Raw genomic sequence first — 16,491 nt, 5'->3', positions numbered from 1 at the left:
TGTGTGTGTGTGTGTGTGTGTGTGTGTGATTTTAAAGTTAAACTGCTGTTTTATTTCTTGACAAGGTAAATTTTCCCTCTTGATGAATAAAACTTGCAAACTGAGAACTTCTTATGAGGATGTAGACAATAGTTTGCTTTTTCAAAAGTAAACAAATGGACCTCTGCTGTTTATGTGGTTTGATCAGTTGCTGTATTGATGCAATAATGCACCCATTCATTATTGCATTTGCAGCATATCCATAGACTGTACATACATACATACATCCATTCATGCTTCACATTCCCTGTAAATACTCAGCAATCGTTCTAAATCCACACAATATTCTGGGTTTAATTTTTTTAAATGTACATATATATTTCTGCATATCTGCTGGCAAACACATTTCCCCACGAAATGACAACAGAGATTTTCTATTCTATTAAATAAAACCATTGCAAAAATAAAAAAATTCTCTTATTTTGTCACCCAAATCCTAAACTAGTCACATTATCACATAAAAGCACTTGTTTGACTAAACCGTGATATTATTTGAGTGTTATTAACGTTAAATTTTTATGTTGTGTAAAGGGTTATTTAATGAGCCATAAGACATAAGATTCCATAGTGAATATCAAATCAATCTTATGGATCTTTGGGTAATTTTAACCAGAAGATTGGAACTTTTTATTGCAGGGATTATGTAACACTTCGTATTAACTGAGAGACAAAAGAAGAGAGAGTCACCTTTAAAATTTAAGAAGATTTATTTCTAAATTTTTTTTAAACAAGATTAACTCTAAACTCTAAGTGAATGGATGGATCTTGGTGTGAATGAGACGTGAGGTGAATGGTGTATGTGTGTGAGTGATTTTTGTCATCAGAATTCTCATATCCGGAGAAGCAAGTCTGAATGATGTTGTGATGTTTTGCTCTTAAGCTATGATCGGAGTTCCATAAACACATAAGACGCCATTTTGTCGCTCCACACATACCCTTCAGGATGAGACCTCCGTACAGATCCAGAATGCCAGGTCCTCAGACCCCCCTTCGGTACCGGACCCGATGAAACAACGTCAGCAGTACGACAGACTAGTCTTTGGATTGTCTCCAGGTAAAAAGCAACAGTTGGTTGACAGCGTCAGATGGACCTGGAGGGTCAGTGAGTTCAGCTTTAAGGAACCGTTGCTTGGTTGGTAAAATGCAATAGATTTTATCCAGCTTGTTGGTTCTTTGCTTAAAAAGGAAGTCCATGTGGCCGGTCCGATACTTCTCTTAGCATGCGGTGAACTGCAGTGAACTGAACTAAGATTGCGTGGGGACTGGTTTTATTAATCTGGATGTTTTGATTTATGGACAAATCAAAGTTGGCAGATTTAAAAACACAACAGAGATTATGCCACGCTTCAGAAAGGAAGGTTCCGATTGGATGAGTAAAAGCAATGTGTCATGCATTTACATTACGTGTGATCAGGGTGTCTAGTGCAGCTAGATTAAAGTCATATTACTCATTAAACTTACTAATCATAAGATTGTCATTTCACAAATTGGTCAACATCTTATTATTGACTAACACTTTGTTTGATTAGCTTTATTAAAAATAGAGTTCTTTGATTTATTAAAAAGAAAGAGTCAATTGTCTTCATTCTTCTCTTGGGCTGGAAAGGAAGCAGTTTAGAAGCAAATGCAAACCTTGAGACAGTCTCATGCAGATTAGTACTGTGTCAGAGACATCTGAGGAGAGAGGGTAAATAACCTTCGGTGGAATAACTCCTTCATCACGTTACAGTTGTTTTAACAAAACAGGTGGTTATATTGATTTAATTTCATATATTGACAAAATATGCAACAGTTGTCAAACAGAAACCAAAAATCAGTCAGATAAGTGACTACTCTGCTTCTGCATGCCTGCTGAATAAAGTACTTGAAATACTTTCTTTTACATTTATGTGTGGTGTACTGTCTAATCACGTCTGTTTGTTATGGTTATGTACACGTTTAGTAATTTATAGTCATTTTTGGACAAGTTTGAAGTATGTAGATGATAAAATGCGAGACTAAATCGAGTCCTACTGTGTGTGCATACTTGGTCAAATAATCCTGATTCTGATGTATTTTACCACCTAGATTTAAAAGGACATATTAAAAAAAAGCTTTTTTATTTTCATTTATCTGTGCTGTTCTAACACAAGTGCAGCATACTGTGATTATTGTAATGTCACAAAAACTAGGCAAGCGGTCTAAAACATGAAAAATGTATTTTGCATTACTACAACAAACATAACCAGAGAGCAAAATCTTTTCTGATCAATGACAAGTTTATGCTTCTTATGCTCCTGTAGCCTGACACCTCAATCTGCAGGCTGGTGCTGCAGGCCTTGAGCACCTGAGCAACAAGGCTTGCTATTGTGAGGTTTAGCAGTGATCACACGACTGTGTCACTGTTGGTTTGGTGCTTTTAAATAGGTTTCCCCCCCTCAAATTCAAAACTTTGTGTTCAGTCTCAGTTTTGTGTGCGGCACGAGCCATGCAGGCCATGATTGATGAGAACTCAATGGGACATTTTGGACTGTTGGGGAAACCGAATCTGGAGTTTTGCAGAACTGCTGCAGCTAGTCCGCTAACTGAATTTTCACTGGCTTGTGGTCAGTCCTGCTAGCCTGGTTGTGGTCAATTTATGTGGCCGTGGCTCACTGAACTCTGCTGCAATGACTTGACAACAGCTACAGTTAGAACAGGCACATATTTACTTATTTTGCTAAAGACAAATGAGTGAAAAAAAGGAAAAATAATCCAGCTGAGTGTTTCTTATTCCAGACATGGAAGGCTAGAAATGAACTTGTTCACACTTTTAAAATTTAATTCCAAACTCATAACTCGCCACTCAAAACCACATTTACAAATAAATAAAAGGGCAAAAAAAAAGAAAAAAAAAGAAGAAATAAAAAAGACTTCACCAGTAGGTCATAAAAATAATCAAAATAAATTCTGATATTGTTGACTGTTAAACTCAACTCTTCAGTGGGTTGTTGTTGAATTGACACATCATAAAAAGTCCTTCAATACAGCAATAATGATCTGGACAAAAGAATCTGAAGCAGATAACATATTTTATTCACACTTTCTATTGTACAAGAAACAACCAACAGAAATGTTGAAGCTCCTGCTTGCTGCTCAGAGGTATGGCTGGTCTGTGGACAGTGGTGGCTCTTTATACACAGCTCCAGGTGTCACAGGAACCTTTGGAGTCTCAGCAACTTGGCTAAAAGACACAAAAGATAATAAATACAAACACCAAATTTGAAAAAAAAAACTGAATAATTACTAGGGCTGGGGGTAAACGATTATTTTTAAAACGATTATTCTGACGATTATTTTATCGAATAATCGACTATTCTAATGACTATTTAGAAAATTAATCTAATGATTATTTTTCTATTGCACAATTAACAAAAACCAGAAAATCTCAAATAAATTCATCAAAAAAATTGATAAATTCTTACTGAGAGGATAAACACTACGGGCCTTCCATTTTGTATAACACTGCTTTTATTGTGTTGCGGTTGGTTATGTTGTGATGACGTGTAGATCTTGGGAGTGCAGGCTGCTGCCTGAGAGGTGGTAGAAGATGGAGTGTCTCCATGCTGCTTTGTTTTGGTCACTTATGTGCGGGAGGGGAGTGGTGTTACGACTCTTCCTGGGGAGTTTGGCTCGTGCGCAAAAAGGAAGGGACAATAACGGGATTTAAAAGTTAAAATGATGATCAGGTTTATTTACAACAACAAAAATCATAAATCTTTCCATCCACAGGTTGGGAATAATAAAACTAATTCTGCCTGTGGGGAATTAAAACAAAGTACAAATAAGTAGGGAACCAAACTCTAAACTGGGTGGTTAAACCAAACTCAAGGTGATATTTTAAACTAAACCGAAAACCCACAACACTCTAAATGTAATAAAAGGGAGATCTGCACCACAAAAAAGATTAACTCTAAACCAAAACATAACAGCTGATCCAAAAGCAAGAAGCTGTTAGCGAAAATGCTAACAGTAGCTTTACCAACGTTAAGTTCAAGTTACCAAGTTTAAATAAACCAAAAACACCCAGCAGCAAACAGACCAGCACGGAGGAGAGACTGCTACCACCAAAACAGCTCTCCTGATGTCCGAAAGAAGCTCCTTTATGAAGGGAGAAACGCTCCCAGTGATTTTCTACATCTGCGGTAGAGACGAAGCAGCGCATCTGACCCCGGAAGTTGTTGTCCGTTGCCGGGAGACGAAGGCGGGCAAAACAGGAAAATAATCTAGTAGTGGACGGACGTTGTTCCGGGTCTTCGGTATTTGGCGGAGATGTTAGTGAAGGCGGAGAAGAGGGCGAACTAGAGGAAAAACGGGCAGATTCCTCCTCTATTTACAAACTCCTGGGGATGCAAGAAGTGGGCGCGGTGCGTCGACTTCCGGATCTGACGTCGACAAATTTTATTAATCGAGCCGTCGACGTCATCAATGCGTCGCTACAGCCCTAATAATTACCCTTCAAATGTGTTTATTACTGTGTTATGATAAATGACACACACTTGAATAGCGCCTCTCAGAGTAAGGACTCCAAAGTGCTTTACACTACAGTGTATCATTCATCCATTCACACACACATCCACACACTGATAGTGATGAGCTACAATGTAGCTACAGCTGCCCTGGGGCGCATTGACAGAGGCGAGGCTGCCGAGCACAGGCACCACCAGTCCCTCTGACCACCACCAGCAGGCAAGGTGGGTTAAGTGTCTTGCCCAAGGACACAACAGCAGAATTCTCTGTCCGGAGCCAGGATCAAACCTGCAACCTTCCGATTACCGGACAACCCACTCAACCTGTTGAGCTACTGCTTCCATCATATTACGAGCTGTAATTATCGACAGGTGAGCTGAATAGACGACATTAAGGTTGGAGATGAGGGAGGAGTTTATATTGTGGGATATTTATGTGAAGAGTATCAGCAGGGGTTGCAGAGTAAAAGGTGCTTGACTGATGAAAGGAACGGTGACTTAGCTAAATAAAATACGTCTTCTTCCTGTGAATATGCAAATATAACTTTATTATAAATAACACGAGCATCTGATAAACACCTGAACCCACTTAGTGCATCCCCCTCCCTGTTGTCCATCCTCTACAGAGACAACAGAGAGCTGATATTCCAGCTGAGTTTACAGAGCAGAAACGTGAAGGATACAATGACTGAGCTGCTTTAACACCAGCTTATTGGTCAGCTAAGAGGTAAAACTTGCTCACAGCATGTTAAGTCATGTTATTTTGTACCTGCCAGGAGTAAGAGCCTTCTGGAAAGACATCACAATTGTGGGGGGTACCAACTGTCTGCGACCATCACGACTAAAGTAGTAGTTGTTGGCTAACTTGTGGCACGGGCCTACTGGCAGGTTAGGTGGTGGCTGCGTCCTGCATAAAAACATTGTTAAGGAAAATCAGTGATACAGTAAACATGTAGTCACGGTTAAAGTGAGATACAAAACACAATTGTGTAGCTTGATTGAATTGCTATTAACGTAAAATTATTATAGATGCAGCAAATATTTGAGTTGAAAATGTATTGAGCGTTCAACAACTACGTAGATAAAACAACAGCACAACATAGTCTTACCTCTTGGATATCTCTCCGTAACGCAGCTGCAGTTTAGCTTGCAGATCACGCTGAAAAATAAACACTTGTTTTGACAATTTTGACCAAAACCCCTAAATAATTTAATGAAACCTTTAATGACTTAAAAACGTTTTCCCCGAAGCAACTACTGCCTCAAGCTAGCTCTCTGTCTAGTGTTCATCATCGTACAGATTTATTATCACACTAAAACACACAGACCAAACAATTATTTCAAATTCAACAAAACACATTAGCATAATTTTAATTTAAAAGCCTGACTGAAGTAAATTAACTCACCCCGGCTAATGCATTTCGAAGCTTTCGAATGAATTTAGTAGCTGTAGCCATGCTAGCTGTTGTTGTGAAGGGCACGGGACTTCTTCGGTGGTGGTGTCGGTGTCTAACCTCGAGCCCGACTCCTGCTGGTCACAGGAGGAACTGCATGACACAAAGGCTCATTAGAAGTCATGCATTTAGAATAAAATAGAAAATCTCTTTATTGTCCTCCAGAGGGAACTTTTGGTGTCACAGCAGCAGTTATGATACAGGAGCAAATTAGGAGTGTAAAAAAATAGAGTAAAATATAAGAAAACACAACACAGAAATACTTAAGACTCAAAAGTACTCAAATACTCCAAATTCCAAATGCTGAATATTTACACATTTTAGAAATAAAAATATTCGAAGACACAATAAATACTGTGTGGATAAAAAAAAATCACGACCAACAAATAAACATCTATAAATTCAGACTGGGTTACAAACTTGCTGCCAAGTTTTAACAATACACAAAAATTAAAATGTAACTGCTGCTGTGACACCAACATTTCCTCACTGAGAGACAATAGAGGGATTTTCTATAAAGACAGAATAGCAACGAAGGTGTTCTGTGGGGTGATTTTGGTAGTAACCATACAAGTGATAATACTGCCATGGTGACACATTGTTGTTATGAGTGGTCAATTTCATTTAATAATTATATTTTCATGTTTCAAATATTAACTTTTTCTTAAGTTTTACAAGCGACAGGTGTTTAGTTTGGATAGGACAAATACGTGTTCAAACCGTTTTTAAACGTGTCGTGCTCAACTTTCTTGACTGTACCAAATATGCCATACATATTAAAAAAGTTCCTATTATGACTTTTTTAAAATAAAACTGAATATTAAAACACGTGTGTGGAACGTAAATATCATGTATTGTGTGAACAAAATGTTCACAAAGCAAAAACAATAGAAGAAACCCCTCCCCTAAAAAAAGAGGCACAAAGAGAAATACAAAGTTTATTCTTAGCACAAGAAAACACAGTACAGGGCAACAATGCCGGTATACCATGCAGTCAAGTATTACAGCTGTGTGTTTGTGTCATGCAGCATGCACTGATCAGGAGACCACAGAAGAACACGTGCACATGTACAACAGCTTGACCTGCCAGTTTGTTTTTTGAGATTGTTAAACGGCAGCTGACCTTCAGCCGGCCTGACGACAGCGACACTAAACTTCCAACTGGTGGAGATCAGCACAGTGATGAAGTATGTTTACATTCACCTGAAAAATCTGGTTGTCACGGAAACATTTACAGCTGGAACTGATTCAGTGTAGCGCTGTTTTTCCTATATTTGACTAGTTTCTTCAGATCTGCCCCCTCATACAAACTGTTTCATTATTCAGCCAGCTATGGCTCCACTATTTCCCTTATTTGCATCTGTAACAAGTTTAGAAATCACAATTTTAGCTAAAACAGAAACTAAAATCTGCAACTCGAGCCAGGTTTTAGCCAGTAAGTGTATCACCATTTCTTGTTATGTGGATGTAAACATACAAAAGCACCATTTTGTTTGGTACTAAATCACTCCTTAAGAAAACACTCCATGTAAACAGATATGCAGCGTCTGTGCGTAGTTTTCTTTCATGGTATCAAAGAGGATTGTTTTATCATTTTGAGCACATGATATAACGTGTTTGTACATCACATCTCATGTTGTTTCATTGTAAACAGTCGTGTCAGGCTGCAGGAACGACCGAGTCATTCAGCGACCTGTCCAGTTCACCAAAAACAGCAGCATCAGCATCGTGTATGCTCGTCATCACAAGACTGAAGGACTTTTAAGGAAGAATAGGAGTTTTAGAAACACGTTAACAGTTCTGATGCTTCATAAAAACAATACAAGAACATCTGGTACAAAACCAGAATCACGGATTGAAAACTGAGACGGACATTAAAACCTCGGCTCTCTAAAGGGCAAAGGTCGTGTACTTCAAATGTGCGTAGATGTGAAATACTCATCTTGTTCTAACAGAACTTTCAAAAATCCTGATTCCACATTTTGCCACCGTGCATCCATGATTACCTTCGTCATATTTGGATTAATACAAAGCCTCGATACCAAAATATACATCGATATTTGTACAAAATGAATAACTTTTGATCAAAGAACCCCTGGATTTGAAATCGCTGAAAATGTGACGGTTCCAATTTTTGCTGATCGCGTTTCAAGACACAGCGTACTGAACGTCGAAATAATGCACTTTCCCTTCTGATGTAAACTTGACTGCACAACAGGAAGTAACAACGGGTTGTTCGGGAGTGGTTTTGCACAAAATAACAGAAAACAAGCAGTTTGGGTTTTGCTCGTTGGAAACAAACGAACAAAAACATTCCCCAAATTCAAAATTATCACCAGAAAAGAAAGAAGCAAAACAAACGTCAGGATCTTTTGAACAAAAACAGGCAATCCCCTTTAGTTTCCATCTGAGTGGAACAAGTTGTGCCGCTGATGCATCGATTATTCAGATGACCTCGAAAAGCAGCGACATCCAAAGCTTAGTGATAATTCTGCGTTTGAAAGAAAACAAAACCAGTGAAGAAGAAACTAAATACACAAGAAGTTATTAAATATATGGCTTAAGAGGACAGCACTCTGAGACCATGGCACATCAAACCCTTCAAGTTGCCTTCATCATGTTTCCATTAAAGCTGTCACAGCTGAGCAGCATCTCAGACTTCTGTAAGGAGCGTGGAAAACAAGTCAGTGGCATGAGATTTGTCATTAATATAAATATTAGTTGTAGTGGCGTGAAAGCAACGAAAACAAAGATCCGAGTAAAAACCTGTAGGATGCTTCCACAACAAACCCATCACGCTCCTCGTGATGTGACTTTAAAAGTTTTTGACAGTCGATATCGGATCTACAAAAACAGACACGTTCTACTAAGTCCTGACCGCTTTAATAACTTTTGCTTGTTTTGGTCCAATGAGATTCCAGCATTATCCTTGAGCCACTACAACGTAACTGAAAAATAGACATTTTTAGAAAAAAACCCATTCAAAAGACATAAAACCACATTTCATGGATACAAAATGTTCAAACCTTGGCTATTTAAACAATGAGAACTTCCCTCTTTCCTCGTTACAATTTCAAACTTTACAAAACTAATAAATATGACAAAGTCTTCTGATGCCTGAAGGCAAATGAAGGACAAATACAAAATTCAAGTAAAAGCTTCAGCCAGATCAGCTTGTAACTAAAGTTACAGCTCGCAGGTATGTGGGTCTAAAACAGCTCGGCTTCACTGGAGAAGGAACAGAGACCAGAAAAGAGAACAGCGATGATGTCACTTCCTCACGAGTTCTTTCTGTGGCGTTTTCTCACTGCGTTCGGCACTTCCCGATGCTGGTACGTCTTGGTGACTGATGGATGTAATTCCTGCTACCTGAAAGCTGTCTTTGAGCGAACCTCCTCCTTGTTGCTGTTGGGATGAAGGAACCTCCAGCTCCGTGTTCTCATTGGATTCCTCTCCATCTGAGCACGGCTCCCACTCATCCTGCTCCTCGCTCTCCGTGGAGCCCTGAACAGCAATCTGGGGCACCAGCGTGAACCTCCTCACCACGGGCACCTCCAGCTCCACCTCCTCCCGACTCTGGGGCCGAGTGACCATCCAGGCCATCCTGTGCTGCTGCTGGGGGTGTGCTGGGACTCCTGGAGCCATGGTGGTACCTGTCGTCACGCTGCTGCTTTTTTCCTCCGGCTCATCAAAGCTCACTTCCTGCACAGCCTCCTGCTTTTTAAAAGAGTCTCTGCGCTCTGAGAGGTTGAGCTTCCTCATCACAACCAGCTGCTCTGATCGTTCCGTGCCGGAGTCCCGAAGTCTTTGGCTGCTTATGTAGCCCCCCAGTCTGTGGTCTGCACCGATGTAAAAAGCTCCACTGGCTCCATCTACCTCCGAATCACCCAAAAAGTCACCCTCACCATAAAACGGCACTTCCAGCGTGTGCCTGCGGGGGGTGTAGGATTTCTTGTCAGCATGATACACACCTGACAGCTTCTCCGCTGACTGCACCCTCTTGAGCAGAGGAGATCGAGGTGGCTCTGCACTGCGGGGACGAACCACGTGTCTGACGATAGTGGGGGGCGATAAAGTTTTACCGTGAAAAGTGTGAAGAGCTTTGGCGAAGCCTGGAAGTGGGGAAGGTGATCGTTGTGGGGACAGAGGCTGGGTGGAGGATGAAGAGGAGGTACAGGCGAGAGGAGAGGGGGGGATGTTACTGGTCGACTTCCGCCGACCCACCTTTGTGTACCGCTGCGTGCTGAGTTTGGAGCCCAGCCCGTGGAGAGAGTTGGGTCGGATGTGAGTGGCCGGGGAACTGGGAGAGCTGGAGCATGGAGATGTGCTCTGAGGAGAGTTGTCTGGGAAGCAGAAGGAGGAGAAAAAAGTGCAAAGACTTTAACAACACAAGATTTTCCTCCTCTACCCATCAGAACTTTTGAACTTCATTGCTTCCTCCCAACTCACCACAGCCCGGATGCTCTGGTGCGGGACTCCTGCAGGGTGTTGAGGGGCCGGGGGACAGGCTGTGTGTGGGGGAGCCCGGGAGGCTCTCGCTGGAGGAAACGGAGTGATGAAGCCCCGAGGAGAAGCTGCGACTGCTGTGCATCACTGTGCTTTGCTTGGACAGTTTCTTTAGGATGGTCCTTCGCCTGAAAGTAGGACAGCAGCAAATTAAGACAATTCATATGAATTTAAAAATTTCTATTCACAAACATCACATAACATTAACCTTCATGCATGTTTAAACCTAACCCTAACACTAGAGGGAGACAAAGCACCAAATAAAAACCAAACTAAGTAAACAGCAGAGAGATGAGGAGAAACCACAGCTTCACCTGTCATAATTATCTCTCTTTCTGCTCTTCTTGCTGCGACGAGCCATCTTCCCTTTGTGCTTGGTCTTTCGAGCTGGGCCGACTTTTATCGACGTGTTTTCGAGAGCTATGGTCTGGAGAGCCACCTTGCTGCCACTCTGCACATTTCAAAAGAACCAAAGACTTAGAGTCAACATGAGACTAATTCTTGACACGGAGATTCTGAAGCATGTGACCGCAGTACCTTCAACAGCAGCTCGATCATCTCTGTGTGCACGAGGCCCTGGACAGGCTCTCCGTTCACGTGGGTGATGAGGTCTCCAGTGTGGAGGCCTGCCTGGTGAGCTGGGCTGCCCTCCTCCACACTCTTTTAAAACAATGAGCAGAAGAGTATCATATCAGCATTATATAACTACCTCTTCAAGTGCTGCACTACCAGAGTAACATATGAAAAACACATTTGTATTACAGCAGCACTCACAGACACCATGTGATGCACAGTGTAGACGTCGCTGTCACCCATGTAGACCCTGATGGCCTGCAGGGTGAAGCCGTACTTCTTCCCTGAGGTGTGGATGACGATCGGAGGCCTTAAGCTGCTGGGGCTTAAGGAGAAATCCCGGTTAGGGGACGAGTCCCGGGATGAGGGGTTGGAAGACAGTGAACGCGGGGAGATGGGGCTGGGCTGGAGGCCGACGGGTGAGTCGTCTGAAATGTACAGAAATTTTACATTAAAAACATCAGCAAATGTCCGGCTTTTAGGATTCATCCTCTACTTCCACATTCAGGCATACGTGTTAAAATAACTAAGCAGATGTTATACTTTTGGTCTTTGATGATCGTTTTTTTTTTCTGCAGACCTGTGGTGATGATGAGGGACAGCGCCGAGACGGAGGCTGATTTGGGAACTTTTCCTCCACAGGGAAGCTTCTGTCTGTCTGGTGTCTCCAGCTGGTTACCGAATCGCCGAGGGCCCGTTGGGTCCTTGGGGGACGAGTGTTTGGCCCCGGTGCTGTTGCTACGGATCCGGATCCTCCTGAGGTTTGACACCACCACTTCAGCTGCAGACGGGAACAACGTTAACATAAACATGTCCACCGGTGAGGATGCAACTGGGCTGTTGTGATGGGTCCACTTTTACCCTCGTCATCAGTAGAAAGGGCGAAGCGAGGCATCGTCTCCAGGCTGTGGGTGCTGCTCATCACCAGAGGACTTGTGCTCCGTTCAGACTGGGAGGAGCTGGAGGAGGTCCGAGGGCGAAGGCTACAGTCAAAAAACAAGTTGGGTGACTAAAGATCAGCGGAAATGAGATCAGATCACTAAATCAACCGAGCCATGTGGTGCACAAACACAAGAGCCCCTTTTCTACAACAGCTCATGCTTTCATGTGAACTTACCAGGCCATGCGTCCCGAATGCCTTTTTTCCATACTGCCATCAGCTGGGATCGGGGACAAACACAATCCTCCAACGTCCCCTCTGTCCTCTTTTTCCTCACTGTGACTGCGGTCTGAAGAGAAGCTCAGGTTGGACGGTGTCGCCAGATGTTCTGTGCTGCTGTAAACCTTAAAGAATAGAAATATGTAAATTAAGGAGCTGGCAGTCACACGGGAAGTCTTTCCAGTTTAAAAACTTACAATCAGCCTCTTGACTCAACAGAAAAGCCATGCTTACCTTGCTGAAGCGATGTGACCAGGAAGAAAACTGTCTGATTTCCAAAGATGACTCCTCATCGTTGGTTTCTTCATCTTCATCAGATGCCAAATGGTGGTAGCGATCTGAACGAGCTTCAGACAAAAATTTGAAGGGACTTTTACATCCGTAACTCTAAACTCAAATAAAACGCACGCCCAAAATCCTGCAAAGAGCCGAATTAGCTAAATCTTTCTTATATGGTTACTTAACAAATTTCCATTAGCAGATAAACAACAAGTTACGTTTGTCTTGAACAAGAAATTACAATAACTTACTGTCGAAGTAGCTGGTGTCATCTTCTGCCTCCAGCTGAGGAATGAACTCTGCCTTTTGTCGGAGGAGTCCATTCCAGTCCAGACCCAGGAAGAAAGGGTGGTGTTTGACCTCTGAGGCCCCGCCTACATTCACACAGATTTCAGTTTCTAACCAAAAAGATAAATACAGACAGATGTGACATCATTGTAAGTGTTCTTATAAAGGGTACCTGTCCCCAGTCGTTCTAACGGGCTCTGCCTCAGCAGCCGGGTGATCATGTCCTGGGCATCAGTAGGCAAGGCATCATCTCCTTCTGGCCAAATGATGTCATCTAATCATCAGGAAAATGGAATTATCATAAGATCCCAAACAGAAGTTGGGGAAATAAAAATGTACCCTCGTATTAAAGGTGCATTATGTAGAAATGAAGTAATAAAAAAAATTACACCTAGTGGTAAAATTGGTTACTGCAACTACTTTAAACAACTTTTTGCCAGCTGTCCTCAATTTACAATTGTCAGTGCTGCAGTATTAGCTCGCAGGAGACACGGCACCCCCACTCACTGATGGTAAACAGTAGCTACGTCCCTCCTTCCTTTGTTGTGAAAGCAAAAAAAACTGATAATCCCGCAGCCAGCTGGATATGAAACATGTTTCAGTAGAACCTTCCTTCCAAAATCACTGAAACATTACTCTCTTGGGATTTTCTCACTGTAAAATTCTCACTATATTTTTACATACCGCACCTTTAAAGCATCTACTCACCACTGACAACTTGGCCAAAAAGCTCCTCAGGAGTGTCTCCAAAAAACGGAACACATCCCACCAGGAACTCGTAGAGGATGATTCCCATCGCCCACCAGTCCACTGGCTTCCCATATCCCTGTCTGAGAATCACCTCAGGGGCGATGTACTCTGGAGTGCCACACACCTGAACAAGCCACCCAACAAGAACCCGTTTTATCACTGATGTCACAAATGTGTGTTAGCTTTTTACTTCCTCTCTTCTTTTGATACTTTCTCACCTGTTTGTCAATAAATTCTCGCGTGTCTTTTTCCATGTGACCCTCGTACAGGTTTGTAGTCATGTTCATCAAGCCGATTTTAGACAAACCAAAGTCTGTCAGCTTAATGTGACCCATCGATGTGATCAATAAACTGGTGGAGACGAAGAAAACAAATGATAAGAAACACAAGTCTGCTTGACTTCTGTGTGATATGTATATTAGCTCACAGGTAAAACTCCAAAAAGTAGGATAAGGTGACAGAAGTCCATTCATTCAGCTTAGACTGAGAGACCACCTAAAGGTTTTGGATTCATTAGCTGATTAGAGTGTGACACTTTATTGAACCTTTTCACTATATTCTAACTGTCTCCCATTTTGAATGCGGAGTTTTGTGTAAACCGTTATCATCACAGTTATAACAAATAAAGGCGTGAAATATCTGGCTTTGTGTTGAATGGGTCTATCATCTAGTAGCATCACCTTTAAATTGAATTAAATAAATGAACTTTTGCACCACACTCTAATTTTCGAGTTTCACTTGATTGTTTAACTCAAAATAGAAATATAAAAAAAGGGGTAAAAAAGTCAAATCTGTATTTTTTATGCATCTATTATCAACCACAGCAATGTTAGTCTCAACCAAAACACTAAACTAGAGCGAGTCTGGAGTCGGCTTCCTACTTGTCAGGTTTAAGATCACGATGCACTATTCCGTAGTTGTGAAGGTACTCGAGGGCCAGAACTGTTTCAGCAAAATACATCCTGGACATTTCCACAGGCAGCGGGCCCATGTTCTTCAGCAAGTTGGCACAATCCCCACCTAAAAACAATTAAACAAAATATTTTCTATTTCCCATTAACAGACAGGAGTTAAAATATTAAACCACACACATTACAGGATGCTACAAATATTACTAAGAGCAGAAATCTGGAGTTTTAGCCTCAGACAGCCTCATCTAGAGGCCAAAAAAATGTACTGCACCATCAGCCCTTCTCCCTACAGTCATGATCACAGCTGGAAGACACGTCGTTTGTGAACATCTAGCCGGGCAAGAGAGTAAAAAACATTCAGTCTGTTAACACGCGCATCTGAGTTAATCTAAAAAGTAATGAACCTTTATCCTAGTTAACATGTACATTAGAAAACCAAAGTCTCAAATGAAATTCATTCCACTCCGGTACTTTAGGTGGCGACATGCACACTTTCATGTTGGCATTCCTCCAGTTAGCTTAAAGCGGCACAAATCGCAAACGCTGGTGGGAGAGAAGCAGACTAAGTTGAAACGGGATGTGCTCAACGGCCGACGGAAAGGACAACGACAACATAGTAGGACTACTTATATGGAACGTACAGCACTGCTACATTGTGGTGATTATACGATCAGAGGACCGCTTCTGCGGACTCGCCGCTTCCCTAAGTTACTGGTATCTGACCGACTGAGCCATTTACACGCAGATGCAGTTGGTTTCCTACCACATTATCTGGGTGCGTCAGCGTGATTAAAACCAGTTCGCCTTCAGAAAAACGCGTTTACATGCATATAAAAAAACCAATGAGTCTATTTAGGGCAAAAACTTCGGTTTTCCGACGCTCATGTAAACGCTGTTTTCAATCACGTAGAGCTGTTTTTCATAAAGACAATTTTGAAAGACTTACATGTCCATAAGAAATGTTGCCAACTCTTGCAACAGTCTAGGTATGTTCTCAAAAGCTTGTGCACGCTCTGTGTTTGACATCTGTACGTGAGCGGATGTAAATCCCTATTGGCTAATGCTGAATGCACCTCAATTCAAGCTGCATGAGGCTCTACGGGACGTATTTCCTACAACGTATCACAGTACAGGGTAAGATTATCACTTTTACAAATTTCTCTAAAAATTATACAAAATTCCCAAAAGGGGGAACATTCTGGATTTCTGCTCCCAGGACCAATAATCATTGAACCTGATATTTAAGATTAATAATCTTAGAATCTGTGGTGTTTGTTTAAAATTCAAAACGATTCTAGTTCAGCCTGAGAAAAATGATTGAAACAGAGATTTAAACCCTGTATCTGTTGCTCTCTTAACCTTACCTTCAACATACTCCATGACCATGCAGAGGTGGCGTCGCGTCTCGAAAGAGCAAAACATGGAAACAACAAAGGGGTTCTCAGCAAAGGTGAGGATGTCTCGCTCCACAAACGCTTGTTGAATCTGGTTCCTCAGCACCAGGTTCTGGCGATTTATCTTCTTCATGGCGAACCGCTGCCGTGTCTCTTTGTGGCGAACCAGGTACACCGCACTGTTCAAATGAAAATAAATAAATTAGGATCCATAACTCTAACACACTGGTGTTAATCCACGGTCACTGTTTAGAAAAATAAAATCAAATAAAATAAATATGAAAAATAAAGGTTGTCCAACAAATTTAAAAGGTTTGAAACATATTATGCTTCTGACTGATATTTGAAAAAAGCATAACCCCTAACTACAAACAGGGACTTCCCCTCTTACCCATAGGCTCCGTTACTGATGAGTTTAATGGTCTCAAAATCACTCTCAAGTGGTTTTCTTCGAGTCGGAGTCAGCGTCTGTGGAGTCTTCTAAACAGAGAGCAGAAGTTGGACAATTGAGCAAAAAGATTACAAGAGATTGCTCACAGATTCATACTCACTATATGACCAGTTATTAATCTAAAAACTAGACCCATTGTTTACAATTATATAAAATAATCAGCCAGTGTGAAAAAGATCGTTCTGATTTAAAAAGTTTCT

The 16,491-nt window shown here is 41.6% G+C and overlaps 2 protein-coding genes across 6 annotated transcripts in view; both read right to left on the bottom strand.

Moving 5' to 3' along the window:
• Positions 1–3,070: 3,070 nt before the first annotated feature.
• On the bottom strand, positions 3,071–6,083 carry ndufa7 (NADH:ubiquinone oxidoreductase subunit A7). Its single transcript, XM_015970815.3, has 4 exons — positions 5,933–6,083; positions 5,636–5,685; positions 5,296–5,433; positions 3,071–3,241 (listed from the first exon to the last, which is right to left on the bottom strand). Exons 1-4 carry the CDS (start codon positions 5,981–5,983, stop codon positions 3,154–3,156), a joined length of 327 nt encoding a protein of 108 aa, XP_015826301.1. The 5' UTR covers positions 5,984–6,083; the 3' UTR covers positions 3,071–3,153.
• Positions 6,084–8,846: 2,763 nt separating this feature from the next.
• Positions 8,847–16,491, bottom strand: part of mast3b (microtubule associated serine/threonine kinase 3b) — a 34,772-nt gene continuing 27,127 nt past the window's right edge. For all 5 annotated transcript variants that reach the window (XM_015970811.3, XM_015970810.3, XM_015970813.3 and 2 more), the window contains 16 exons: positions 16,232–16,320; positions 15,811–16,019; positions 14,417–14,555; positions 13,754–13,886; positions 13,494–13,659; positions 12,958–13,059; positions 12,749–12,871; positions 12,453–12,565; positions 12,177–12,343; positions 11,921–12,042; positions 11,640–11,840; positions 11,261–11,487; positions 11,024–11,146; positions 10,801–10,937; positions 10,430–10,614; positions 8,847–10,323 (listed from right to left, as the gene is read on the bottom strand). In XM_015970811.3, the coding sequence (XP_015826297.3) occupies positions 9,251–10,323; positions 10,430–10,614; positions 10,801–10,937; positions 11,024–11,146; positions 11,261–11,487; positions 11,640–11,840; positions 11,921–12,042; positions 12,177–12,343; positions 12,453–12,565; positions 12,749–12,871; positions 12,958–13,059; positions 13,494–13,659; positions 13,754–13,886; positions 14,417–14,555; positions 15,811–16,019; positions 16,232–16,320 (3,309 nt within the window). In that variant the 3' untranslated portion in view covers positions 8,847–9,250. The remainder of the gene's footprint in view (positions 10,324–10,429; positions 10,615–10,800; positions 10,938–11,023; positions 11,147–11,260; positions 11,488–11,639; positions 11,841–11,920; positions 12,043–12,176; positions 12,344–12,452; positions 12,566–12,748; positions 12,872–12,957; positions 13,060–13,493; positions 13,660–13,753; positions 13,887–14,416; positions 14,556–15,810; positions 16,020–16,231; positions 16,321–16,491) is intronic.

This window comes from Nothobranchius furzeri, chromosome 8 (assembly GCF_043380555.1).
Source record: "Nothobranchius furzeri strain GRZ-AD chromosome 8, NfurGRZ-RIMD1, whole genome shotgun sequence".
Taxonomy (NCBI): Eukaryota; Metazoa; Chordata; class Actinopteri; order Cyprinodontiformes; family Nothobranchiidae; genus Nothobranchius; species Nothobranchius furzeri.
The sequence above is the reverse complement of the archived record's forward strand: the minus strand, read 5'-3'. Positions and strand labels throughout refer to the sequence as shown.